The 27,400-nt window shown below is 42.0% G+C and overlaps 1 protein-coding gene across 3 annotated transcripts in view; it reads left to right on the forward strand.

Moving 5' to 3' along the window:
• Positions 1-27,176, forward strand: part of MXD4 (MAX dimerization protein 4) — a 39,291-nt gene extending 12,115 nt beyond the window's left edge. For all 3 annotated transcript variants that reach the window (XM_056489835.1, XM_056489836.1, XM_056489834.1), the window contains exons 4-6: positions 20,117-20,231; positions 23,267-23,426; positions 24,356-27,176. In XM_056489835.1, coding sequence (XP_056345810.1) covers positions 20,117-20,231; positions 23,267-23,426; positions 24,356-24,504 — 424 coding nt within the window. In that variant the 3' untranslated portion in view covers positions 24,505-27,176. The remainder of the gene's footprint in view (positions 1-20,116; positions 20,232-23,266; positions 23,427-24,355) is intronic.
• Positions 27,177-27,400: the final 224 nt, after the last annotated feature.

The following is a 27,400-nucleotide window of genomic DNA, read 5'->3' on the forward strand; positions in this document are numbered from 1 at the left end:
TGCGTTGTTCTGTGGCTGCAGTTATGCAGCAGCTAGACCATCACTTCCCCTGCATGCTTACATGCTTTCCTGTAGTTTAATTGTAATATGAGTAAACTATAGCTCTGCCTAATAGCCACGTGGTCATCCTAGAGATGAGAGGAACTGGAGAAGGTTCAAGCTAACAAACACAGGCCTGGACTGTAGAATGCAGTGCTCTGGCTAAGGCAGTGGCATCGACCAGCAGAAGTTCTGCTGACAGTCTTCAGGAAAATAACTGCATGTCAAATTTTATCCTTTGGTCACACTTCTTTGAAAGAAGAAAAATAAATTTGTCTCCAACAATGATTATTTCTCATTCTGTTCCATTTCTTCCTCTCCTTCTGCTTCATCATTACAAATTTACTTTCATCTGCATATTCCTATTCTTTTTCCTTCAATTATTTTCCTCTTCTTCCTTCTGCTCTGTCTTAAGTTTAAGCAGCACAGTAAATGAGGCACAGCAGCATTTGCAGCAGATGCAGGGCCAGAAGGAGAATCTATTAATTGTTCAATTGCTGTTCTCACTTTCAGTTCTGTGTTGTATCTTCGTAGTAGCTGGACCATATAGTACTTGCCTTGCTACCTTTTCTTTCTCTGCCATCTCAAGGTCAAAATAGGTAAACTGCACAGTATGTCTTGTGATTATACAACTAATGTTTTTAACTGCTGCTGCTTGCTGTGCCTCCTGCAGTTAAACTATACTTGAAGCCAGATTTTTATTATTCCTGGTGAGAACCTGCAAATTAGTGCAAGATCCTTGTATGTGCAAATGGGTGTTCACAAAAGCAGATGAGGTGTGTATAGTTCTATCTGCCTGATGTATTGGTGTGAAGGACTCCTGCAATTTCTATTTCTTCTTTTTAACAACCCCCTCCTCCAGCACTGTGGGTGTATGAGCAGATAATACTGATCATGGTGTTTTTGACTGTGTTTTACTAAAATTACATTAAGATCTATGAAGTGTCTTGCACGGTTTAATGGAAGATTCACAGCCGTGGTGTGTCCCTGTAGCAGCTGGTCCCTGCAGCAGAGCCTTTTCCCTCCGGTGCAGCCCTGCCCTGCCAGCTGGGAAGCACTGATGTTGATTTTGGAGTGTCTCCTTTCCAGGACCATTGCCTTTGACTCAGCACTGCCATGATGCTGCTCTGGCAAGGCACACTGGGTTATCTCACAGGAGCCTGAAGAGGAGGAGGGCAGTGGCTGCGTGTCCTCCTCCATGCCCAGTCCCTCATGTGGAGTCTGAGGGCTGCACCCGTGCTGTAGGGCAGGGAAATGGCTTCCTCATGGGCATGGCCATTGTGTCCTGTGTGAGGGTGGCCAGGGTTGCCATTAACTGGACAGCCAGGGTTGCCATTAACTGGACAGCCAGGGTTGCCATTAACTGGACAGCCAGGGTTGCCATGCACTGTACGTGGTCTGTTTTGGGTTCTGCACTGCTGCTGCACATCAGGAGTCTTACCTCTGGTTTTGATGGGGGTGGGAATGGCAGTGGTTGATCTCTGTCTGTCCTGGCTTGGCCATTTTGGCACTACCACTTTGTGTTTTCTGCTGCTGGGTCTCTTTTCTGTGTGCTTTTGAGGGGGTGCTCAGAGGAAGACAAATTAAAGCAGAAACGTAATTCCGAGGAAGAAAAATCTCATTATATGATAGAATTCAGATTAAAGTTATGGTAAAGTGTTTCTCAGTGATTCATACATAAAATTCCTTTTCCTTTGCTTTAAAGAAATTTCCTTTGCTCGCTAGAATACACTGCTCAGAATTGTAATGTGGGTTGAAATTCTGTAAGGACTTATCCCTCTAATGGCAGTCTTGTTTTGGTCCTGTGCATTTAAGATGTGCATCTTGGAGCCATGAAACAGAAAATCCCCTAAATAAAAAGGAGGAAGGCAAGAAATCTTCTATCCTAGGGACAGCTGAGGTCCTAGAAGATATTGTAGTAATTACAGACAGGTTAGTCAGTGGCACTTGGATGTAACTAGTTCCTAATAACAAAATGTATATTCATGTAGGTATTTTTTGTTGTTTCCAGCCAGACCATTAGGTCTGTAGGCTTTCACAGAGCAATATAAATAGCAAGTAAATTAGTAATCATGACTTTTTGCAAGGAAATTTTTAAATTGACCTGACAGCTGTATAGAGGAATTCAGCTTTCATAGTGTAAAAAAACACCCAAGAATTCATTAGAGACATAAGCTTCTTCAAAAGACACAGCATAATCTCATTTATTTGCATCAATTTATACTAGTTCTGCATTAGAAGGTAAAAGCCAAGGTGTATCCCCCTGAAGATGTGCTGAGGTCTCCACCCTGCTCTGTGAAGGCAGAGAGAAGCTGCCCTTGGCTGTTCACCTGTATTCTTTTTTCCCAGCCTGTGCAGGGCTGTGTGAGGAAGAAACACCTCACACATGGAATCCTGACAAAGGATACTGGGATCAGCCCATCAGGACTTCTTTGGTGTCATTCAGTCCTGCCTGGCCATGAGGAGCTCTGCTGCAGGAGGGATTTGCCCTTTCCCTGGCAAAGTGTTTGGAGACAGCTTGTAAAACTTGATGATTTTAAAGAACAACTTGTAAGAATTAGTGAGGATATGAATAGGTGTACCTCAAAATCAGCAAGCCACGTGCTGCTGTCCCCAGACTGGCACCATATGAGAAGTGCTGTGTTTACCTTAGTACCTTAGTATGGCTTGGTCTAGGTCCCAGGTCCCCAGGCTTAGATTTGACAAAAGCTGGTGAGCTGAGGGCAGATGGAGGTAAAAACCAGGCATTGCTGTTCAAGCTGAGACTGCTGTGGAGTTGGCCTGGATCAATTGAGTGAGACAGCTCTGAACTTTCAGAAGTGCAAGACCAGAATGGGGGAATACATGAGACACAGTGATTTGCAAACCTTCAAGGTGGGAAAAACCCCAAACCTTTCTTTCTTCCCAAAGGAGCTTAATGTGTGTGTTGTGTAGAGTGCTGACTGGGGGAGACTGAAAGTGTTCCCTTGAGCACTGAAGATAATACTGATGTGAGTCTTGTGCAGTCCTTAAAGCTGAAATCTTGCCAGAGCAGAGTTTCTATATTAGATCATCATGTGTATGAATGGGAATCTCTGCAGAAACACAGGCTTTGATGAGCAATATATATTTTGATGGGAGCATTATTATGTACAACATCAGCTCATACAGAAGACAGAGCAAGTGCCTCTGAAGTTAAGTCCTGATAGGTGGTTTTCTCATGGAGGAATTGTACATTCAAGAGCACAATTAGATTCATTGGTACATCAGTTTCACCCACTAGAGCTGCTTGGTGTTTAAAGTTTATATAAGCTGAGAGGATGCATAGATGGGTGTCCTGAAATCTCCTCTGTGGCTCTTCATGTTAGTAAACTGTAGGGTTAATGAGAAGCATGTAACTGCCAGTTGGTGATAAACTTGGAAGTTTTGAAACAGAACTGAAAGGTCATTGAAATAATAGCATACCAAAACAATGCTTAATGTTTATTTTTATTATGGGCTGGCTTTTCAGAATCACAAATTACCTTTGTGGTTAGCACTGTTATGCAGCATAAAGTTCTAACTTCATTGATCCATCATGGAGTGGCTGTGGTGCCATGGCTAACAGAGGAAACCCCTGAACTGGTGCTGCAGGTAAAGTCCTTCCAGGAAGGATCACCTGGTGTGTCTCACTGCTGTGCTTCCATCAGGGATTTACCCCAGCCCCGGTTGCACACTGGTGCTCCTGGGTCCTGCTTCCTGCTAGCACAGCAGGAGGGGAGAAGTTTCCTCCTTTGGCCAGGTCACCTTCCTGAGCCAGCTCACTGTCACAGGCACACCCTGATGCCAGCATGGGGAGAGGGTGGGATGGCTTCTCTGAGTGTCAGTGTTAATTTACAGTGTTAATTTACAATACAGAGCAGTTACAGTTCACTTCTCTGTCAGTTTAATGTTTTTCCTAAGCATCCAGTTTTGGCTGCTGTTGCCTGGAAAGTGCTGTGCTGGATGGGTCTTACTGACCTAGGAAAGATCTCATTGTTATAATGGGTCTATAAAAATTGCTGCCATTTCTAGGATCTGTCCAGATTATACATAAACCATTCAGATAAGGTGGCTGCTGCATTGGGAACCACGTCATCTTGCTAGTAGAATCTGACCTCTGTACTAGGTCTTCTGGTTTTCTTGTCAAGAGAAGAACTTTTTTTACACCATCTGGTTGGTGTGAAGTGGTTTATTACAATTCCCAGTGAATTGCAATAAACATACCTTTGTACTCCTTAAGCAAGGTAATTTCTTAGGAGTGTGATTTGACTTTTGTGAGCTGAAAGCCACCGTGGTTTGGGCATCTGCTCCCCCTCCCCAGCTATGACTGCTTCTCTGAGGGTTCCAGCTGTAGTGAACAGCTGACTGGTGTTGCCTCAGCCAGTGCAAGGCTGAATCTCAGCTTAAAGCCCCTCTTGCCAGGTGTTTGCCTCTTAAATCTCTGTAATATTTTTTTTTTGCGCAGCTTGTTTAGCGAAGTCTATAAAGAACTAGACCTGCAGAACTGGAGATTTAATCCTGTGCTTCTGCTGAAGTGATCCATATTTCTGAGTCTGACAGATCTGTGGAATTAAAGAAATTGGAAGGTTTAAAACTTCACACTGAAATGCTGTTCTTTCCTCACTGTTGCCCCATCTCTGGGCAGTCAGCAAGTGTCTGGACCTGTGACTTGTCCTGCAGTTCCTGCTTAGTAGGTACTGTGGATATTTATGCACTGAACTGTTGTCTTTTCAGTGCACAGAGCAGCTCACCTGATGATGTACTCCCAACAAATGTCTTCCTACCTACGCTGCTGACTTGAAAAGGAGGAGTGTATTAAGCAGAGGAAGCTTGAAAATTAATCAACTCAGGAAGTTATATGACAGACATCAGAGATGTACACATACTCATGCTTTGGACAAAGCTGCTATTTTGCAGTGAAAGATGGGACTAAAATACAGTTTGGACTCAATTACTATGTCCTTTTCCTGCTGAAGTCAGCTTTGGACTGTGGAGTGTAAGTGGAGTCCTGGGTCTGGGCTCCAGAAAGCTGGGTGCTTCCTGGCCAGCCAAGCTGCCAGCAGGGAGCAGATGGGTGAGAAACCAAGTGCATGCATTTTTTTCCACTTGAATTTGTTCATCCCTCTCTTCAAACATCAGTCCATTGTGTGTCAGCCTCTAATGGACTATGTAGAAGGTGGTTTATGTTTTCAGCATCTGCTAATTGACCTGGGTAGTTGTCATCCAACATGGTAAAGAGAATGGGCTGGACTTGTATAAAGTAGAGATGTATGGGCCAGACTTTCTGGTACTTTCAGGACAGTTAGGTGCTGATTCCCTGCATATAGGGGAAGAGAGGCCTGATGGTGACTCTTTCCTCATTGGAGGAGAAAAACATAAGTTGAATTAGGTATTTTGAAAAAGAGGGGTTTTTTAAGCTTGCTTAGCTACATCTGGACAAGTGAGTTGGAATTTGTTTTTGTTTTTTTAGAGGTATTTAGGCAGCTAATGGACTTTAAGAAGCTGGCCTCTGAAATGAGTCTTACATAATGCAGTGGGAATCCTTGGCTGAGTCCCAGCCAGTCAGGTCTGTGGAAGGCCACAGACCAATATACAGAAGTGGTACCTGCTGTGGTTTGACGAAGAAGCAAATGTGCCTGAAAGTCAGCAGTGCAGCTCCAGCTCTTTAAGGCAAGGCTGGCTCTGCACTCAGGATTCACACCAGATCTGCAGGAGGCTGGCTTACTTTCTCCCAAGTATGTCCCAGTGTCCCTGCTTGGAGCAGACAAAAAGGAATCAACTTCAGCTGGAGGAGGTGGCTGTTCTGTGAGTTGCTGTCCTGTCCCTTCCTCTCCCTGCCTCCATGCTGTATTGGCATCTGTAGCTCTATTTTTAGCACTCCTTTCCCTGGAGTGACTACCCCACTTGGGTATTGGATTTACCATGGCCTGGTCCCAAATTCAAAATGTCTCTTTCTGAATGGAACGGTGTGTACTTCCCTGGTGCAGCTCATGCTCCTTTTCCCTCGTGGTCTCTGTCAGCAGACACTTGTGCTTAGATTTACTGCCCAGAATTCCTTTGCAGGTCAAGTAGTTTTTAATCTGTGTTTTTTCCCTGTGGTACACTGGCAGACTGTGGGCTCTACTCTGCCTCATGCCCAGGGAATTTCAGTAGGAGCTGTGCCTGCCTGCAGGCTGAGCCCTGCATCGCATCCAGGCGGCTGCAGAGGATGCAGAAGAGGTTCCAGAAATTGAGCATGAGTATTTAGACAGCAGATCATAAATGTGAAAAAGCATAATGCTGTTCCTTCACAGAAGTTTAATTTGAGCCTTTTTTGGAAAAATAAAACCAAAAACAACTTACCCCCATCCCCTCCTTCGTGCATGGGAACCAGTTAAAAACTGATTACTTTTGTCCTAAAGAACTGTGCAGTCACAAGAATGGATAAGATATTCCTTCTACCCACCCCTCCCTTTGTTTGGAAGGTGAGAGTTGTTTTGGGACTTCATAGAGTTCTTTCTTTTGAGATGGAAATACATATGCTGAGCTATGTACACATCCTTCTAGGCTAGAGCAGAGTGACAGGACTTGCCAAAGGATGTGAACTGGCTGATATTACTGTTCAATGCTAGTTTATGTTTCGCAAGCTTTTTTCTACAGAAATTACTGTGACTAATTTTGTAGCACGTGGAGATTGGCACAGCCGGCACAGAAGAGGCGTGGGCTCGGATGTATGTACATGAGGTCATGTTGCAATGCTTCTAACTTGAAAAACTAATAAGTCTGGTTGCAGGCTACATGCCCTACATTAAGAAAATCTTTATTAGGTTCTACCTTATAGCAACAAAGCAGATTTGTGTAGCAGTCAAAGACTACATCTGAATGTGGTACAACGCCTGTAAAAGGCTGGAGAAGTAGTGGTGAGTCCTCTTCTCCCATCTGCCACCTTGGGATTGATGCCTAACAGATTTATCTGCTTTTCTTTCCTTGATGCTTCAATTTGGGTAACTAAGTGAAGATACAAGGTGCTAAATAAGGGGCCTGCCTGGCATGTAATTGCTGCCAGGACTCAGCAGCTCCTATTGAAGTTAGGAATACCATCAGTGTTTGCAAATACCGGCTGCACAGACACTCTGTGTCTTACATAGCACATTAGCTGGTATTTACAAAACATAAAGGTAGCAAACCCTGTAATTCCCCAAGAAAGCTGACTTAATCCCGATTGGTAAGTGCTGTTGTGTTGACTGCTGCAATGAACAGCATGGGTGGAGCAAATAATTTCTGCTAGGGAAATTTGGGAGCTTGTTGTGTATGTTTGCTAGAAGCAGTTATTGGGTGTAGGTGCTAAGAGGTGTTTTAAATAGACTGTTGGGTGTCTTGGTTCCCACTGCCTGACTTTACATACTCACATGGCAAGTGAGTCCAAACTTCTGGCGCTTCCTTCCATTGCCAGATAAGCTCAGGACACTGCACTTAAGAAATCTGAGCTGAGTTTTGTGGGGAAGAAAGGAGGGAAGGGGACAGAGTTTTGAAAGCTGTTCCATACCTTATCATCCCCAGATGGATCATTTTCAGATTCTGCTCAACTGCACTCTGTCTGGCTCAGAGACAACCAGTTTTGTACTGTTCAGTGGAAAGGGAAATAGGATGGAAATGAAATTATAAACAAGGCACTATCTGTGTTGTGGCAAGCTATATCTAAACTTGGAGGCAGGACTGTCAGATAGCTGAAAGTCTCCACTGTCTCACGATGCCAGATTTTTTTCTTTTTTTTTTTTTTGTTTTTTTTTGCTGGGGCGGGGGGAAATAAGTGTTACTCAGCTTTTAATTCACCTGAAAGTAAAAGTTCCCATTGCAGCCTTGGAAGTGACCATCTTTAATTACAGTCAGTGCATTTAATCCTTCCCCTAAATTTGTTTATACATACACCTCACTGTCTTCCATTCACCTGTAATTACAAGGTTTAAATGAGGGAGTTGGAGACATACAGCAAGACATTTGGGGACATGTATTCTTAATTACTTCACTGCGATTTCTTTTCTTCTCTTCCTTTGTTGTTCTCACTTGGGGTCTGAACCAGCCTTCAGTTGGCTGGAACAGGCACCCTGCTGTTGTCCCAGGGCACCTCAGCTGTCTCACTGGAGCACATCTCAAGTATCTGCACTGGTAAAAGCAACACCCACCACTTCATTCCCCAATAAAGTCAATTCATTTGTGCATGCTCAAGCTGCCATCATTAACTGCTCCCTCTAAGGTGGCCATGAGGTAGGTGCATGTGCCGAGGAAGTAATAGCAGAAGCAAAAATGAAAGTAACACATAGCACTAAATATCTCTTTCTGATAATTTCCTGATCAGAGCTTAAAACTTCCTACCACTGTGAACGAACAAGTAATTGTTTAGGTGCTGTACTGGAGACAGAGTTGCCTACACACTGATGAGGTTTTAAAGCTGTGGTGTAAATTGCTGTTGTTTCTTTTGGTGCCTTGTGCACGTGGGAGTGTGGAGTCCCTACAGCATTTGTCAGGTTACTTAAATTGGATACTTGGTATTTGGATATCGAGGTACAATTGACAATAAAACCACAGTCACAGGTATCCAGTATTGCAGATATTAATGCTTCACACTCATTTAGTTGATGCAGGAAAAGGCTGCTGAATTCCGGCTGTGTGCCATCCCTGGGCCTTGTGCTCAGTGTGTGACAGCAGTGCATGTTTTTAATTTAGCTAAAATAATTCAGCTTGACTTGCATCTCCTTTAATTTGGCATCATACAGTGGTATTAAAAAAAAAAAGAAATCTTGAACACATTTCTCCCCTCATTTGACACATGTACAAAATAACTAGGTCTATAGGGAAGTTTAAAATTAGGCAGCAAAAGCTCACTAGGCCCAGTAGCATGCTCTCTTGGTTTAGTGCTGTGCTGCAGCTCAACTTCTCTAGGCTTATTTAAGCATTGTAGTCTCCCCCTCGCTTTTTTTTTTTTTTTATAAAGATCCTTCCTGTTGGCAGCTGTCCTGAGACATGATGTTCTTGCTTAGCATTTTGATGTGGGGAAACAGTCTGATAATTAAAGCCGGTTTCAAGCCATGAGCTGATCTGTAAGCGGTGACTTGCTCTGGGGTGTTGTCAGTCCATAAACGTGTAGCTCATGTGCACAGAGCTGAGCTGCACCTTGGTCCTTAAGCCCCATGTGAGAGGGAGATGCAGCTCCCAGGAGCCACTTCTGGGGAAGACAGACTGCATCCTCTCCAGCCACCTGTTGGTGAATGGTTAATCTGTGAAAAATTACCACTATCATCCTGCTTCCCTCTGTGTGTAAACCCAGTGCAAACCTGTTGTTGTTACACAGCTTTCCCTTGTTTATATGAATGTAAGTCTCTTTAACCCACTCTCTGCAGTCCTTGACAAATTCCATGCAAGAGTGCTGTGAAAGGTGGCGAAATCCAGCACACCTTTGCAGGTCTGCAGACTCACACCATGGCTTTGGATGTGCTGTGCAAATTTGCTTCATGGTGCTCCACTGCCAGCAAGGGCCAAAGTTTTACTGCTGCATGTAAATTAAATGGCTGTGTGTCCTAAGCCACTCCTGGGGCTGCCATGGGCAGTGTGTGTGAGGATGTGTGTGCCTCCGTGTCACGTCGAGTGAGAATTACAACTGCTTGATCCTGTAATGGCATGATCTCGTGGTGGCACTTTCCTTATCTAATTGGGTCTGACACTGTTCTGAGGTAGCAGACAAACTTGAGTCTCCTGCAGTGTAATCTAAGAAACTTGAGTGCCAGTAAGACAGATGGGTTTGAGAGGTCTAATTTAAGAGGACTACTGAATTGCAATGTGCACATTTTAATGTGCAAAACAAATGAGTGGCTGGCTGGTGAAGTGTTAAATAAGTTTATTAAAAGCATGGCTGATTAGTTTTTTGTGGACTCTGTTTTCAGTATGTATGATGGTATTTCCATCACTTTGTATTTCTCTATAAGGCACTGTTGTTCATCTGCCTGGATTAGGTAGGTACTGTGTGATGCTGAGCTCATGGTACCAGGTGACACCTCCCTCACTATTGCTTAAAAGTGTTTGAGAGGTAAACGTTAAAGACAATCAGTAGATAACAGGGCTAAAAATAGAAGACACCTGAAAAAGAAACTCCTTTTCTATAGCTCTAAGAATTGTTCCTATTTGTCTGACACTGACTTTGAAGGTTTAAAATACAGAAAACTATTCTTTAGAGATGAGCACAACCTAAAGGCTGAAATGCTAAAATATAGGTTGAAATATCCCTTTTTTTCCTTTTTGCAGAAGAAAAGAAATCCATACAAGGGCAAAAACATAGTGCAATGGGTTTCAGCTGTTTGCATAATGTTTGATTTCTGTTGCTTCTCATTCTTGCAAGGTCAGAGATTTATTGTCTATGGTCAAAGGATGTAGAATCTCATACATGTAAATTTATGATGGACACCATCCAGGAGAGATAAATGATACCCAGCTGCCATTACTTTTGCTTGTGATGCTTTTGAGAATCCCTGTTTTGAGAATTCCTGTTGGCATTTCCCATGAAGTCATGAAGTACATCTCAGATTTCTGTATGTTGCTGTTAGTTATTGCCAGACCAAAGACAATGAAGGGCTTTTAAACCTTTCATGGCTGCTCTTCAAATAAGAGCAGCTTGAGACAGTGGGATGGCTGAAGCATGGGGAAATCTGTGAGGAAAAGCCTGCCTTCAGGGAGAAGTCTAGAAAAAAACAAGGAGAGGAGATGAGAGTGGTCAGATGATGGTCGTGCAGTCTCAGTACTGCAGAGCCTAAGGCTGTGGTTCCCCAGTGGGTAAAACAGCTACCAGTCAGAGCTGCTGGTGTTCCTGTGCCCTGGAGCCCCTGCTGACTGGTCCAGCCTGTGCCTTGCCTTGTCCAGGTGCTGCTGAGTGCCTCTGGTGCTGCAGGGGCTGCGGGCGGCGCGGGCGCGTGGGTGAGCGCGCACCGTCCTGTGACGCATCCCTCACACCTCGCAGCTCTGACAGCTCCTGCTCACTTGGCAGGCAGGAGAGCTCGAGTGGGAGAGGGCTGGGGAGCAGTGCAGCAGCAGGCACCAACTGTGCCACAGGGCTTTTGTTTCTTCTGCTGGCCAGAGTCAGATGTGACTGTGACGCTCATCAGTCTGTCTGCTCCTGCTGCCGGCACATTCCTGGAGGGACAGCACGTGGGCAGTCTGGCCAGCCCCAGCTGCTGGGGCTCTGCTCGGCTCTCGTGCTGCTGTTGTCCACGTTGCTTTGCAGCATCATTCCAGCCCCAAGCGAGCCTCAGGAGCTGCTGTCATTTGCCTGTCTTAGCTGATGTCCCTGGCTTGTGGCAGCACATGGGTAACCACAGCTCACCTTCTGGTGGGAGCCAGAGCATAAAGTGCATCAAAGTCTCCTTGTGGGCATTTTGAGAGGTGAGGAAATGTTGATGCAGCCCAGTGCTTGTAACTGTCACTGCATTCAGCAAGGAGCTATTGGAGGGATGGGTAATGGAGGGAGAGACAAAGGAGGCAACATGGGCAGCAAGGTCTGCCAGGTATTCCCTCTTTCAGGAGTCAGCAGTTCCCTTCTCACAGATCAGCCACTATTCACCTGTCCTCAGTTTGCATCCCAGCTAGCTTTCTGTGCACTGCTGCCAAGAGGCTTTGCTGGCCAAAAATGCATGCATTTGTGGCACTGCAGATGCTTCCATTAATTTATGTGTACTGAAAGATGCAGGAGTAAGTTCTGGTTCTATGTATATGTTCTAAAACATGAACAAGTACCATCTTTTCGGAGGTGAAAAGGTAAAGGTCAAGTGTGGAGTCTGCACTCAGCTAGTGGGCTGAAGTGGCACTAAGGGAAAGTAAATAAAATGCACTGGAACTGCTGTAGTGTGCATTTAGATATAGTGTAAAAGAGCTAAAATATTTTTCAGAGTGATAAAATGTGCAAAACACGGAAATCATAGGCTGTGTTAACAGGCAGCAGAGGTTTTCTTCTGTTTCCTTAGCATTAGGGACAGCACCAGAAATGCTGAGCAGTATTCACATGAAAACTTGCAGATAAGTCCAGAGCAGGACTGACTCTCTTGTGATGGTAAGAGGCACTTGCAGTAGTTCTTGTCCCTTGTTTGGACACTTCCAAGGTACCCCAAGACCACTTGGCTGCTAAACTGATGCGGCTGCTTTCAGTTTAGCAGAGCAGATGCACACAAGTATTCAGCATGCTGGAAATGCATATTGAGGATGAAACTGCCAGTTAATAGCACAGTAAATAAAGCAGGCAGTTGCACTCACTGTAGGGCTGTTGCATTTAATTCACCAACAATCACTGCAATTAGGCACTCGCCGCTTTTCCTGCCTGTTAGTTTCCACATGGACTTTTACTGCTGAATTTAGTTGCAGAGGCCCTATGAGGTGTTAGACAAAAAAAAGCTTTGGATGAACCTTCACCAGCACACAAACTTCAGGCATTTGTTTTTAACATGAAAAAGACCCCCAGCTTACTGCAGAGCATTGGTGTTTGGTTTATCTTCCCTTGGATAATAAGAAGGCAAGAGGTTTGCTGTAAGAGCAGGACTGCATTTTCTGGGTTTGACTCCAAGGCACTCAGCTGTGAGCAAGCTTTTCACACATCTCAGAGCAATCTGCACACTGGGTGCCTTGCTATGGTACAGTGCTTTAATACTAAGATGGTTTTCTTTCCTTTTCTCTAAAGCATATTTGTTGTGTAGTTGAAATAGATTGTGCAGCTCAAGTGTGAGCTAGAGCATCCTTTAGGAAAAAAGAGAAGAATTTGAGGTATCCTTTGTAGAGGAGAAAGTATTAAAAGTTTCTGAGTGAAAGGATAGGATTTTTTATTGCAGTGGAGGGCTGTTATCTTCCAGTATGTTCAATATTTTGTTGGATGTGTGTTAAATACTGTCTGGACTATTAATAAATAGGTTTCTTTAGAACCATTTATCTGATTGAATTTCTGTGATTTCATAAGATGGAAGCTTTTAAATAATCTCTTTAAATGCCTTTGTAAACAAACGTGTTTTAATTAGTACAGAGTCATCTTTGGTAGCTTACAAAAAGCGTAGAGCTGTAAATATGTAAATCCTGACGCTTCAAGAAAAGTGTTACCTTTAAGAGGAGCAAGGGAAGTATGCTTGAGTACCAGCTTCTACTAAGCAGAATTGGGTGTATAATTACCTGATTACCAACACTGCATATGTGGCCATGATATCCAGGACTACACAAAATAATATGAATATATTAAATTTTCAGTACCATTAAAACAATTTGCAGCAAAATTCTGTCACCACTTTAGAGTGTGACTGTGCACAGAATAAAAAGAGCTGCAGCCCTTAAGATGTTGCTTTGTGTCAAGCTCCAGTAAGAAGGGATTGAAGCTGGTATCACAAGCCAGGCAGTTTTTTGCCCTTGTTTTACCTTGGTAGCAGGTGAACCCTACAGTCACACTGGGGAAGTTTTTGCTGCTGCATTTCTGCATTTCTTAAAAATTTTGAAATAATGATGTTTATGACTAATGATGCTGTCTGTGTTCATCCTGACCTGCTGCATGTCACAGAGTATCCTGAGCTTCTCTTTGCTGATTCTGTCTAAAATTCAAGTGCTCCCTGTATGCAGGTATTTGCATTTCATAAATAAATCTGTGAAGAGTCTTCCTGTAAAAACATGACTGTCTTACAATTGCAGTTAGCTCACTTCTGTATTTTATGCTGAATTTCATGTCTGGCAGGGAGATAAAATCATCTTGCTTTAAGGAGGAAGCACAACCATTAGTTCACTGCTGGTGTCTGACCCAAAGCTGTGGGCTCTGGTCAGACTGTTTTGGCTCATAGTGTATCTGGATAACATTTGACTCCAGAAGTGAATTTTTGGTGCAGAGATTCTTCTCTTACTTTACCCTATGCACATTATTGAGCCAGATTACATAGTCATTATGCAACAATGAAAAATTTAGTAACTGCTCTATATTTAAACCTTTGTGTATTAACATCATTGCACAGCACCAGGATAGGTTTGAATGTGGAAAAAAATGTGAAACATTAGAGAAGGAATCTGAAATGCTTAAGTAACTCTGTCCAGTTTGTAATGATGTGTCTACTAGATTAATTTCAAATATGTTTCTATTCTTTGAAGTTTTTATTAAGGGGTTTAGTTTTTATTAAGTTGGTACTGAATTTGCCTTGGGATAGGTCTAGTTTTTGGACCAAAATGGTTAGTGTACAGAAATGACAAATTTTTAATTTTTACATCTATTTCAAATCTATTGGTTATTCTCACTGGTATGGCTTGTGGTGATTGCATTGCTTGAGTTTGATCTATAGTGTCCTTTTCTTTCCAGAAGAGCACCAAACAAATATATCTAGCAGTTGATTCAAGAGTATGTCAACCTCCTGTACACAGAGCTAGTTTAGTGGAGTAACATTGGGACATCTGAAACACAGACATATGTTCAGCCACACAAGTGTTTTTAGCACTAAGGCACCCTACAGAAAGCACAGCTAGGCCTGCTTTGAGCCCAGCATTGTTTCATGCCTGCTTCAGTGTGCTGAGAGGTATGATGGGCTGTGGAATCAACAACATCACATCTAACCCTGCCAACTTCTGCTGCAGCCAGCAGGAAGGGAAATTCAGGGCATGCAGTGTGGGAATATGGACATTTAGTGGCTTTTTGGCCATTTCCTAACTTTCCAGATCCTTGTTGCAGGACAATGGGCAGTACAGCTCCCAGTATTGCCAGACTGGGAAGTCTTCTACTAGCAGGGAGCAGGTGTGGACCAGACAGAACTGTTCTGGGACTTCCCACAGGATGGCAAACTGCTGATAGAGTGGCTGCTTCCTTTCTACAGCCAGCCCTGGGTCAGCAGAGAATGGGTACATGTGAGAGCCATTCCTGTGCTCCATGGGGGCTGTGGAGCGAGACAGGAGGATGTGATAAACACTTGTTGTGAATTTGACTTCTCTGTAGTGAGGATTATGCTCTTGCTCACAATTGTTCAAAAACAGATGAGCATGGCTCTTCTGACACTTCAGCAGGTGACCTCTGGCAGTCAGGAGCACGATGGCAGCAGTGGGAACTGTTTGTCTTTGGCAGCTTCCAGGAAACACCCACCCCGTGCTACTTACCATAAACACGTGGAGAGCTTTGGAATCTTGTCTGCAGGGAGTGCCCAGCTGGGCTGCCAGGATGGACAGGCACACATTTCACAGGAACTCAGTGCTGTCACCCTGTCTCATGAGTGTCTGTGGCCATTTAATGTCACCAGGGCCTGGCTGAGGCATGCCATGCTGAGGATTGAGCAGCTTTTTTGGGATACGCACCTTGCCTTTGCAGCTGGCTTTGTGCAGCTCAGTGGCCTCTAAATAAACCCTGTAGATTTATACTTGAATGGTTTAGGAAACACACCTTTGCTGCTGTCAAAAAACTGTGCAACTAGTGCTTGAACAGCTACCTGCTGTCTGACTGGCTGCAGGCCATTTCTCTCTGCTGTACTGGACCTGAAAAAGCCCTGGAGAGCCCCTGTGGAAAGGCTGCAGTGGATCAGGTCACTCCACAAGCCTACCAGCATTCTGTCAGTGCCACGGGGTTAAGCCACACAGCTGTGGATGTTTTGCTGGTACATGAATGGGAGCAATCTTGGGAGTCAAATGCTGAAGGGTTACAGGCAATCTTGGATTTACATGTTCACAGACATCAGTGTGTGTCTGTGAATGTTTGTGGCTCTGTCTGGGTAAATCTTTAAGAACCTTCAAGACTGCCTTTCTGGGAAACCTAGTCTGGTTGTGCACCACTGCCCCAATAAAAAATTTGTTTCCCAATGTCTATCCTGAACCTCTCAATTCACAGCCATTGGCTTTTGTTGTATTATTTAGCCCTACAAAGAAGTATTTTGTTCCCATTGCAACCGCCTGTCAAGTAGTTGTAGGAATTTCTTGGAGTTGTTGCAGTTTCCTTGGAATGAAGATTATCCAGGGTGAACAATTAACTTTTTTGTTTCTTTTTTTTTTTTTTTTTTTCCTTTCCTTGCATCTTAGTATTTCATTTCTTGGTGTCCTGCTTGGATTTCCATCTGGGATTTCATATATGCAGGAAAGCTTATCGACTATTATTTAATAACTCATTTAACACAATTTCAAAATTAATTAGGGTCAGAGATCTTAATATACCTTTGTATGGCAACCCTTTCTTGGAGAAGTGGTGGACCTGACTTTTCATAGCCAACCACTTGAGCAAACTGGAGTATCCAAGGACTGGAGTCAGTGAGTGGTCTTCCTGTGATGGTCTTCTGGTGGATGTCCTTGTTCTGTAGGAAAATACTTAATAACACCTTTTTTCTGCTTTGTCCCTCCATGCTGTGGGGCTCCAGGGCTCACTCTGCCATGGGCTCTGAAACCCCTGCCTCTACTGCCCATCATGGCTTATGTGGATTCAAAACCAGTTGGAGGCAGTTCCTGCTGGTAGCCTTTGGGTCAGTTGTCAGCAGGTGGCTTTGTCCTCTATGTGAATGTGAGGAGCCACGGGACAGCTGCCAGACGTGGCCACTGCCCTGGAATGCTGACCAGCCTGGGCTTATCAAGCACTAGAAGAGCTGTAAAGCAGCTCAGAGAACCCTGCTGTGCACTTGCTTATGGTAAAACACTGGGGTCTTGAACATCTGAAACCCCTTTATCATCTGGCACAAAGGACACTGTGGTAAATCAGGCTGGGCACCCATGCACCTCTCCATATGTGGGGCTACACCCACAGCACAGAGCTGCAGGCTTGATCTGGATTTTGGATGGCATTTTTTAGATCCTGCCTTTCCAGATGAAATCAGTACCAGTGACCAGGGGGATATTTCTGTACATCCATGGGAGGTGAGAAAAGTGCCTTTTCTGTCATCTCTGTGTCCAGGCGTGATACCACACTGGGTGTGGGCAAAGTGCTGGGGTGGGAAGCTGGAGCAGAGCATAAATACCCAACTTAACCATGTTTCATGTACAGAGACTGTTATCCTGCTGCTCTGACACCAGACTGCTTTTTTTTTTTTCCCCTTTCATTTTGTTATTTTTTTAGGTGGAATTTAAGGCGTGAGCTGCAAAACACAAAGCAGCTCTGGCTGTGATTACCTCTGTGAGAGCCTTTCTCTCCTCCTGTGGTCACAGGCAGCTGAGGAAAAGCAAAAACTGTCAGGTCCCTGCAGAAAAAGAGAGAAATTAGTGCTGGCAGAGTCTGCACGAGACAACTTATCTGCTGTGAAGTTTGAGTCCCTTGTTCCTGCTGGTGTGATCTGTTAACGTAACATGCCTGAAATGTTTTCTTACATTCTTACAGTTTTTTCTAAGATGTGCAAGATGAAAAATGTGGGGATATTTACTCCAGTACCAGAGGAATATTGGTGTTCTGGTTTTCTTTTTGTATGTTCACAATCTATGCCATTAATTATAACATTCAAATTAGTGACATAAACATGTCTGCATTTATGTAAAGAACTGTGTAAAGCTTATGCTTTAAAATCTGTAATGGATTCATAGGTGTTGAGTAATTAGATGAAAGAAACAGTCTTTTTAAGAAAAAAAGGTGAAGTTAGAGGAGGTCTTTCAGGCTAGTGTGTTTATTACATTTACTGCAATCAATATCAGTTGGTAGTACCTAAAAAAGCCTTAAAGCAGTTTTGTTAATATTCAGCTCTTAATTCTTCTCACTGGTCACTTAAAATACTCTTCTTAGATTCAGTCCCATGTTCTTCATGGCACTTCTGTAAAGTCCTGCTCTACTGTGCTGGCAGGTAACATAACAGAGTTAGTGCTTTAAAAAGGCACACAGCCATGCTCCTGAACCTTGGCAATATTTCTGTGAACTCCCCAGTTGATGGCAGGGAAGTGCACTAAAGCCTTACTTTCTTCTCCCTGTGGTAAGCAGACTTTCCTTAAATAGCAAGAAGCAAATAAGTTTAGTATGTAGTCTGGTTTAATTAATGTTTTCCAGAATTAATACTAAGTAAATCTCAAATCAACAGTTCTGTATATTCCTTATCAGACTTTTAATTGCTCCAAGTATATTGCTCATTCCATTTCTAGCTGTTTACCTCTCTACTTACTCTTTGATACTATCCTTTTCTCTTCCTCCCCACATCCTCCTTCTCCTTCAGTCCCCACTTTCTTGTCATCAGTCAAAATACAGCTGCATCCAGGTTAGGCTGAGTGATAGAGACTCATGTGTATGCTCAAAGGCCATTTAGAAAACAAAAAGATTATTTGAATTTGCTCCCTGATGCAAGTTTTTTGTATTTGAAACACAAACCCAGCCAGGTAGTTGTTAGAGATTATAGATACAGAAATAAAATTTTGTCTCATTAAGATTTTCTGTATAAATACCTGTAGTCCCTAATTTGGGTATTTCATTATTTTAAAGATTGATATCCCAGTTTAAGGTAACAGCCTCAGGGGATCTAATGGGACTATTTTTGTGAATACTTAGGCCAGTCTTTGTTGGTGTTGTTTAACTAAAAGCATTTAGATACTTAAGTTTAGAGCCTTGTATTTAAAAACAAACCCCAGGCCTGAACTAAAAGTCTGTTGTTACTTTTCTCTTGTGAATCACATTTTCACCAAAAGTCCTTTTTCCCTAAGTGGCTTGAAGAAAAAATTTAAAATTTTATGGAAATGCTTTGTGATTTCTTACCTAGTACACTGCTGATTTATAGGCAGAATAATATAGAACTTAATGTGTGAGTATGTAGTCATTACTGTTCTGTATTAGATTGTACTTTTCTTTTGGGATTTTTCACCATTAATTCTCAGGTTGTTTTCACACTGCACTAATCATTCCAATTACACACATGTAATTTGTCATTAGGTGCATATTAAATCCTCTTCAGCTGCATTTCAACACTGATGCTGGACTGTGGTTCTGAGATCACTGTTCAAAAGAAAGTTCATTCTCAACCAGAAGTGTTGAATTCCCTGCAATGTTTCCTTCATTGCATCAAGCAAATTTAAAAAAGATAATTATTCACCTCACACTTGTGATCTGCTTCAGTTATCCTTACAGCTGTGAGGGCCATGGCAGCTCCAGGTCATTGCTTTGCTCAACCTGTAACAGGCTGGCAGAAAGGAGAATTTTATTCCATGAATAGTTATTAGTGGAAGCACTTCCACATCCATTTCTATCTCATTGCAGAACCACGTGGATTCCTGTTCAAGGGTTGTGAATTAAAACCTGGAGAGATTTTCTGTAGGATGGAACTGTAGAAGCACACTCACATGTGGTTCTTTGGTTGGCCACTGCCTTGTTTTGGATAGGTCAAGCAACTGCTTCATGGACTGTTGTGTTGCTGCTTTCTAGTTTGGAAAACATTTGTAGAAATAGTACTGTGTTCATCCTCTTTTTACTGATAGATTAATGGCAGCAGTACAGGATAGATTGTTGAGAGCAGCAGCAGTGATACTTGCAAAGGAGTAACAGAGGAAGCAGGACCCTTCTGTTGAGGAATATGGCTGGAAGTGTTTTCTCTTGTGTGTTTATAATGAACACTGTACAGTGAGAGGAATAATGTCTCCTTCTGGGGGGCTATGGGTCAGAAGAAGGGAGGAGAAGGGGCATCAGGACCTCCCTGTTAAAACACATTGATAAACCATGGCTGGAAGCAGCTCTGAGCTGTGAAGAGCTGCTGGAGTGTGTCCTACTGCAGCAGGCAGGGGTAGGAATGGGGAGAGGGGGCTCAGGGTCTGCAGCTGCCCACAGCTCTGTCTGTGCCTGCAGAAATCACTGCACTGGAGCCAAGTCCCAGATTTTTTTCCTTACCCAGCCACAGGCTGAGTGAGCAGCCTTGCCTGGATGTCTCAGTCCCCAGTTTGCTTAAGATGGGACAGAGCAGGCTGAGCAAACTGCTGTGGAGCACAGGTACGAGGCTCCTGTGGGAGTGTGCCAAGCAGCATTACTGCATTTCAAGTGACCTTTCAGTCTGAAAGGCTGCCAAAGGGAGGGGAAAGGAAGCCACCGTTGACTCGAGCTCTGCACAGAGATCCTGCAAACAGATGGTGTTTGCATATAGGATATTCTGTTCGGGTGCAACTCCACTCCAACTCTCCGTTTTCATGCTTGCAGGCGGGCTAAACTCCGGCTATATTTGGAACAGCTAAAACAGCTTGTGCCTCTCGGGCCGGACAGCACCAGACACACCACTCTAAGTCTGTTGAAAAGAGCTAAGATGCATATCAAGGTAAAAACATTCATCCATGTTCTTATTTCTTTTAAGGGAGAATCTTCCAGAATGTGTATCCACAGAGAGGAAACAAATTTTCACACAAAATCCAGATCCATATGTCCAATCTTATGGATTTATTGGCCTTTATTACTTGCAGGGATTTCAGTCACAGTGTCAAAGTTCAGTGTTTTGCAGTTTAACATCTCAGATATATAAAACAGTGATTTTGTGATTTTTGCTTAGTTACTAACTAGCATATTTAATGATTTACACTATAATTAAAAAAAAAAAATCTGCAAAAGCTATTCTTTGATTAGTATATTTATTTTTAAAGAACTGAGCAGGGTAGCATTGTACTGCATTGTTTGAAATGTAAAAAGCCAGATCCATTCATGATGAAAAAAGGTAATGGAATCCAAAAGATCGTATCTGTTAGTGAGCCTTATCCCCATCAACATTTTGTTGACCAGACTCTCATTTAAATGAAACACAAAATTAAATGTGGTCTCATGATAGTTGATGCTCCCCTTGTTACAAGTTTAAAACAAAAACCAGCCTCAAATCTCACTTATGATCCAGCAGGCTCTACATTTGCATGTTCTACATTTGCACAGGTAATTCAAAGGAGATTATTTCTCAGGCCTCCTCTCTCTAAAGACACCTTCACTCCCATTTTCACTGTCATTGTTTTCAGGGAACAGGGTTATATGCAGAAATAAGACAAAGAGGTATTCAAATGTAAAAGTTAAAGAACAGGTTTCTGCTTCTGTGTCCAGGACTATAATTACTCATCTGGCATTTATTCAGTGTTACAGAGAAACAGGTCAAAAAAAGTGTCAGGCAAAATTGAACACTGCCAGTAATCTTGGAATATATTGGAGAACAGCCTGCTGATGCACATCTTTAAGATTCACTGCAGTTACAGAAATGGGTGTGATTCATATGAAGAAATAAAGATTAATTTGAGCAAAACCATTCTTGTGAACAAGTTTACAGAGCTACTTTTTCAGCACTTCTCTAAGCACATTTACTCCAGCTGGGCAACCCCTGTTTTTACCATTTGAGATTTTGGCCTCTTGTTTATAATTCAGGCTAACATGCATGAAAGGCACTGCATGTGGTTTTTGTCTAGGGCTGCCCCCCTATCATGGGCTTATGCATACAAATTGAAAAACTGTTTTTACAAGTGGCGAGTGTGTGAGATTAGCCCTGTAGTTACCATTTCAGCTGCTGATAAAAAAAGCTGGGAACAGATTCTTTCCAGATCCATCTTGCACAGCACCACGGACTCGTTTTCTGACAACTGAGACTGAAGTTTAACTTCCTTTTTAAGGTTTTAACTGAACCTGCCCTAACTGGGTTGGCTTTTAATTGCTCCCCCTTGTCAGGTCAGCTCCCTCCCCTGCCCTGCCAGAGCTTGCCCGTGCCCAGTTGGCATTTGAACAGTCATTACTTCTGAACTTTTCACACACACACACCCCCCCTTATATTTAAATTGCTCTGAAAGACTGGACGGTTTTGAGTCTCCTGGATATGAATCACTGAGTTCTTTCCTAAAATAGTTGTTAGAGTTTGGGATTGCAGCCAGGAAAATACAGGAAAAGGAAGCCTGATCAATTGGGCACATTTGTTCTGTACATGGATGCACCAACCCCTTTTCCTATTATAACATTGTGTATCCACCTATGATGATTATCTACAGAGTATATTGCCTGGGAGGGGGCTGAAAATGTGGCAGAACAAGGTAGATTTCATTAAGCCAGGAAACTGCCCCACTCAAGACTGCCAATTATTTTTTCAAACACTTTTATTTCAGGCTTGCATGGGAACAGCAGAATCTCTGAAAGGTTTTGCTTGTGTTTTGCTGTGCACTGTCCCAGCCTGCTCTCCTCAGAAAATCAAACCTAGGTTCATTCAGAGGCAGGGAGGAATCTTCAGCAGCTGTATTCACTCCCTGCACATCTCCTAAATCTCAGTTATCATGTAAACACAGCTCACAGAGAAATCTGCTCACTCTTTATAAGTGCTTTTACTGCTACAACCTGTAATTTACTGCATCAGATAGATATTTTTCTGATAATACAAGGTGTTTTGATTTGGGTATCCTTCATGTTTTAATCCCATCATACTCTTAATTTTTTCCCTAATTATATAGTCAATTTTTTTAAATGGCCACCAGTGATTTGGAAGAAGGCTCACTTCAAATACTAAAAGATACTTTATTCCTGTTACTGCATTTGGACCAACAGTGCAGCACATTTTACTGGGTGTGAAGTATTCTTTTTATTTGCAAAATTAATACCTGCTTTTATTCTGTCAGAGGGGAGATTTTAGGTAGGTATGTGGAGGGCTCCTTTTACAGGCTGTTTGCTGAGAAATTATGGATTAATACCATTGACTTTGTAGGTGATATCAGAGAATTATCATACTTGCTCTGCATAAGTTCAAGGAAAAAAAATGCAAGAACGGAGAGATTTGTTAGTAAATTCCTCCTTCTATATATAATTAATATTGCTTATTGTTAATGAAGCTTTTTAAATGTTAAAATTTTGGCCTGTGTTAGGAGGGAGAGCATTCAGAAACTCACAATGGTTCCTTTATGGTGATAGGTGAAATAAGAGCCTCATCTAAAGAGGTGTTATGTTCTTACTGAAACCTAAGCTGTGCTTGAGTTATCAAAGATGATGCTGGTTTTGCCTGATAAAATGATTTAAATATTCCTCACAACCAAGGCAACAATAATTCTGTCTTAGCCAAGGAATGTCTGCTAGTGGCAAGAGAGTCTCTGATGGATTTATGTTTTTATTATTGTTAATTTTTTCCCCTGTAACCACATATCTTACTGTGAAACAAATTCAGCCTGCTAAAATTGTACTGACCTCTACAGAATGCTAACTAAAAAATTGCATTTTAAATTTAATTTTAACTTTATATTAATTAATTAAAATATTTTAATTGCTTTCAAATTACTATTTACAAGAAGACCTTAAGTTCCTTTTGCTTTGACATGGGTACAGACTGTCAGCTTGCTGTGTTTCTCTCCCTTTAAGAAATTGGAAGAACAGGACCGAAAAGCTCTAAATATTAAAGAACAGTTGCAGCGGGAGCACCGCTACCTCAAGCGCAGGCTGGAGCAGCTTTCCGTGCAGGGCATGGAGCGAATCCGCACTGACAGCATGGGATCAACAATATCCACTGACTCTGAACAAGGTAACTGAGCCAGCCTTCCCAGAGGGGACAGGGGAAACAGGGAAATGCCATTTAGAGCTCAAATCCAGCTTTCAACAAAACCCAGACAAAATTATTCCATAATGTGATTTGATGAGTAAAAAATTAACGCATCTTTTTCATGTTCTTTGAAAAATGGTCTTTTTCCTAATCAGCTTTGAAGCTGTTAATATTGTGTGTATTTTTAAAGCTATTTATCCTGCATGTGTTTTTTGCCATTTTTTTTTTAACAATTATCATTTCATGTTTTGAATTTTTAGTGTCATTCTTAGTAAGGCTGGCAAAATATTTTCTCGTGAAAAAAAAAAATCTTATTTGGCTTAATTCATTTGTGTGAATAAATGATTTCCACATCATTTATTGTGAAATATTAAAACATTTTCTGTGCTACGATCACCAAGGGTTCTCTGCATTTGGTTCTCGTTTAAGACAGCTCATCAGCGTGGCTGTTGCCATTTCTTATTTTCCCATTTGGAAGTTTTCTGTGTGAACCAGTCACCCAGGCTGGCTGTTTCAGGGCCCAGGGGAGTTGAGTGGTTGCTCTGGGGACAGGTAGTCACACCACAGCCAGCCAACACCTGCATGGTTGGAATTGCAGTGGGCAGTGCTGCTGTATGACAGCCTCTGAGGGCCAGCTTTTTTCTAAATCAACCTTTCTAAAGGTTAGAACAGTTCTGGGAAAGCATTTGGTATTGATGTCATGCAGTATATTTATGTGGCTGAGGACAGAAGGGATTTTAATTCTCAGGTGGATAAGATGATCCTTTCCTCAAGAATTACTGTGCCAGTTCTTACTTTTTTTTTAATTATCGAAACTGAAGTGTTCAGTTTTCAACTGGATGTTGATTGACACTGGCCCGTGACTAGTTGCTACAACTTTCTGAAAATGTGCCTTCTTATGTTTTCTTTAGAAGTAGACATTGAAGGAATGGAGTTTACTCCAGGTGAAATGGACAGTATTGGAAGTGCCAGTGATGCTGAAGACCACTACAGTTTGCAGAGCGGTTCGAGTGACGGAGGTTACACACATTCCCGCAGACTGAATGCCAGGCTCTCATAGTGCCTGAGTTACCCGCTCAACTCAGGACCATCTGACTGAAGCACTTATATATGAATATTCCAGAGGTGTCAACTGCCACTCTTCCGGGAAACCCCAACCACAATACTCTGACATGGAGGTTTCTTACCCCACGGTTCCCTGCACTGTAACCACAATATTAGATATTGTAAATCATGGGTTTGCTGCAGAGAACTGTGGTTAGGTACAGTTGTGACTTAAAGCTAGCTTGATGTAGCCATCCTGCAAATTAAAGGAAATAAATTATGTCGTTCCATTCAAGAAGTATTAAATTCAAACTGTTGGAAGCATGGCGTAAGGGAGTTTGACAGTTTATTTTGATTTTGCAGAAACCATTTTCAAACATGGAAGAATAAATGAAATCTACAATGTGGTAGTGATTCAAAGATACAAAAACCTAAAACTACTTTTTGTGGTATTTTTTCATGAAAAAAACCCCAAATCCAAAACATTTTGAATGCTGTATAGTGGGCTCCACAGAGTAAATTCTTTCAGCAGTTGTTGTTTGGGTGAAGCAGGCAGATAAATCTTCAAATCTCAGATGATCTTTAGAAAAGGTCGTATTTACAAGTCACTACTGTACTTCAAAACGGGGGAAAAGCCAGCTCTAATAATGACTTCATGTGGGATGATCTCAACTTTCTTTTGCTTTTGTATTCAATATCCAACCAGCAGCAAATCATTCTATCCATGTTAACGGGAGCAGTAGAAAGCAACATGGCAGTTTTAGCCTGTTACCGTGGAATGGATGACATTTGAAGCATTTCAGTGGTTTTATGGGTTGTTGTTTTCATTTCTTTCTCTGAAGAATACAGAACTCAAGTGATCCAGTTTGTGATAGTTAATCTTTCCTTGCAAGGAAATGAAATCTCTGTTTGCTTGTATTTTTTTTTCTTTTCTTCTATTTACACATGTCAATACATTTTTATGGAAGGCATGGCTTAAAATTACAGTATTCAGCTAGAAGGTAATTAATTTTTTTTTCTTTTGCACACTATAATTGCATTTTCTATTCTTAAAAAAGTGCAAAAAAATAAAAATGTATGCTGTAAAACAGCAAAGTTTATTTAGTACTCATCAAGCTGTTCAGAACATATTTACCCAAATTGTAGCAATACTATGAAGATGTATTTTAATACAACTTCTGCTTAGTGAAGTCATTAGAGCTTGGCTTGCCGGGTAAGAAAAAAATGGACCAGTCTTTGCATTATCTGTTTAAAGAAGGTCTTTTAAAAAAAGAAAAAAAAAGAAGAAAAAAAAAAAGAAAAAAAATTGAAAAAAAAAAAAAAAAGAAAAAAGCTATAAACACTTTTAGGGAAGTGATTTTAGCAAGTGTAGTCTATATTTCCTGTAAGAGATTTTGTATTATATTTTCCTAAATGTTCTCATTTACTTGTATAAGGAGGGGAATGGTACAGACCCAGACCAGAGTCTCAGGGACTCTTCACCTTTGTCATATTGTGCCTTGGTGACCATTTATGTATGCCTCTCCTTTTCATTGTTTAAAGGACAACTAAGCTTTGTTTCAAGACCCTCTGTTCAAATGGTCAGTTGTCCACCTTCTTATGGATGAAGCAGAGAGGTGTATTTATATCTTCACCCTCTCACAACTGATTCAGTGTGGCTTTAAGTAAAATCATGAAATTAGGTTTTGGTGCGAGGGTTAATTGTCTTTGTATGAGCCCTCCCTTGGATTCTTAGCACCCAAATCTATTTTTTGTTAGCTTATAAAGTCAGGGTCTCTGTGAGACCAGCGCTCAGTGGCTTGGGAAACACAAACGTACTGTGTAAGGCTATGGGATGTCCAAGTGTGGTGCCATTTTTAGCATTCAGATACAAGACCTCATGACAGACTGACCATAATGATCAAAAGCAAAGGTTCAGTTGTTCTTTCAACATCTGACATACGTGTCCTCCCTTTGGCTCTTACAACACGGAGTAGAAATATGAATACATTTTGTGGCAGCTTACAGATCCTTGTTTGCACTCTCGCTTACTGCTTGGAACTTGCCAACAAGGAAACATATACATTTAATTTACATAACCTAATGGATGGCCACCCCTACTTTGGCTCTGGGGAGGGGCCTAAGGTTATCAACTCTGGCAGCTGAATAAGAAAACAATTAACCTTCTCTGTGATGCAGGTTTTGGTATTACATTCTATACACCTTGCATATTACTAAAATCCTCATTGTTGGGGAAAGCACACAGCAATATACTCATTGTGTGTAGCTGACAAGCAGCAGAAATTACTAGCTCCTTTGGTGCATATGTAACTAATTTCCAAATCATGGAAAAAAAAAATTAAGAGTTTACTTTAACACACGACTGTTAACAGGAAAAAAAAAAAAAGAGGCTAGTATATTGTTGCTGTTCATTTATTATATAATGAACACATTCATGGATTGTAAAGTGTTTCCTTTCATGACAAGCAGCTCTTGCACAGAACCTCCTAATGAAAAGAGATTTGAAACTTACAGAAGGAAAAACAAGACTTTAAATTGAACATTATTGTACCTTAGGTCAACCTGAAATTTTCCTTTTAAAGATGAATGTGCTAACTTAATGAGTTCTTCCACGCTGGGTATCCATGGCTTTGTAGATCTTATATTTTCAATAAAAATTACTCGAATAATCTTGAGTGGAAATAAAAAGGGCTTATTTGTTTTTACTTTTTTCAGTTATTACAGCTGGGAGCTATTAACGCTGGTAAAGAAAAATGACACCATACTGCCTGTGTCATTCTCCTTCAAGCACAGCCCAATTTAAGGTGGAATTTTCAGGCACAGCCCCCGGCCAGCAGCAGCCCCATTAGAGGCAATGGCCCAGCAGTTCTAGGGTCAGGTTTGGGGACTGGGCTGTCCCCAGCAGCAGAGCT

This window comes from Oenanthe melanoleuca, chromosome 4 (genome assembly GCF_029582105.1).
Source record: "Oenanthe melanoleuca isolate GR-GAL-2019-014 chromosome 4, OMel1.0, whole genome shotgun sequence".
NCBI classification, from domain to species: domain Eukaryota; kingdom Metazoa; phylum Chordata; class Aves; order Passeriformes; family Muscicapidae; genus Oenanthe; species Oenanthe melanoleuca.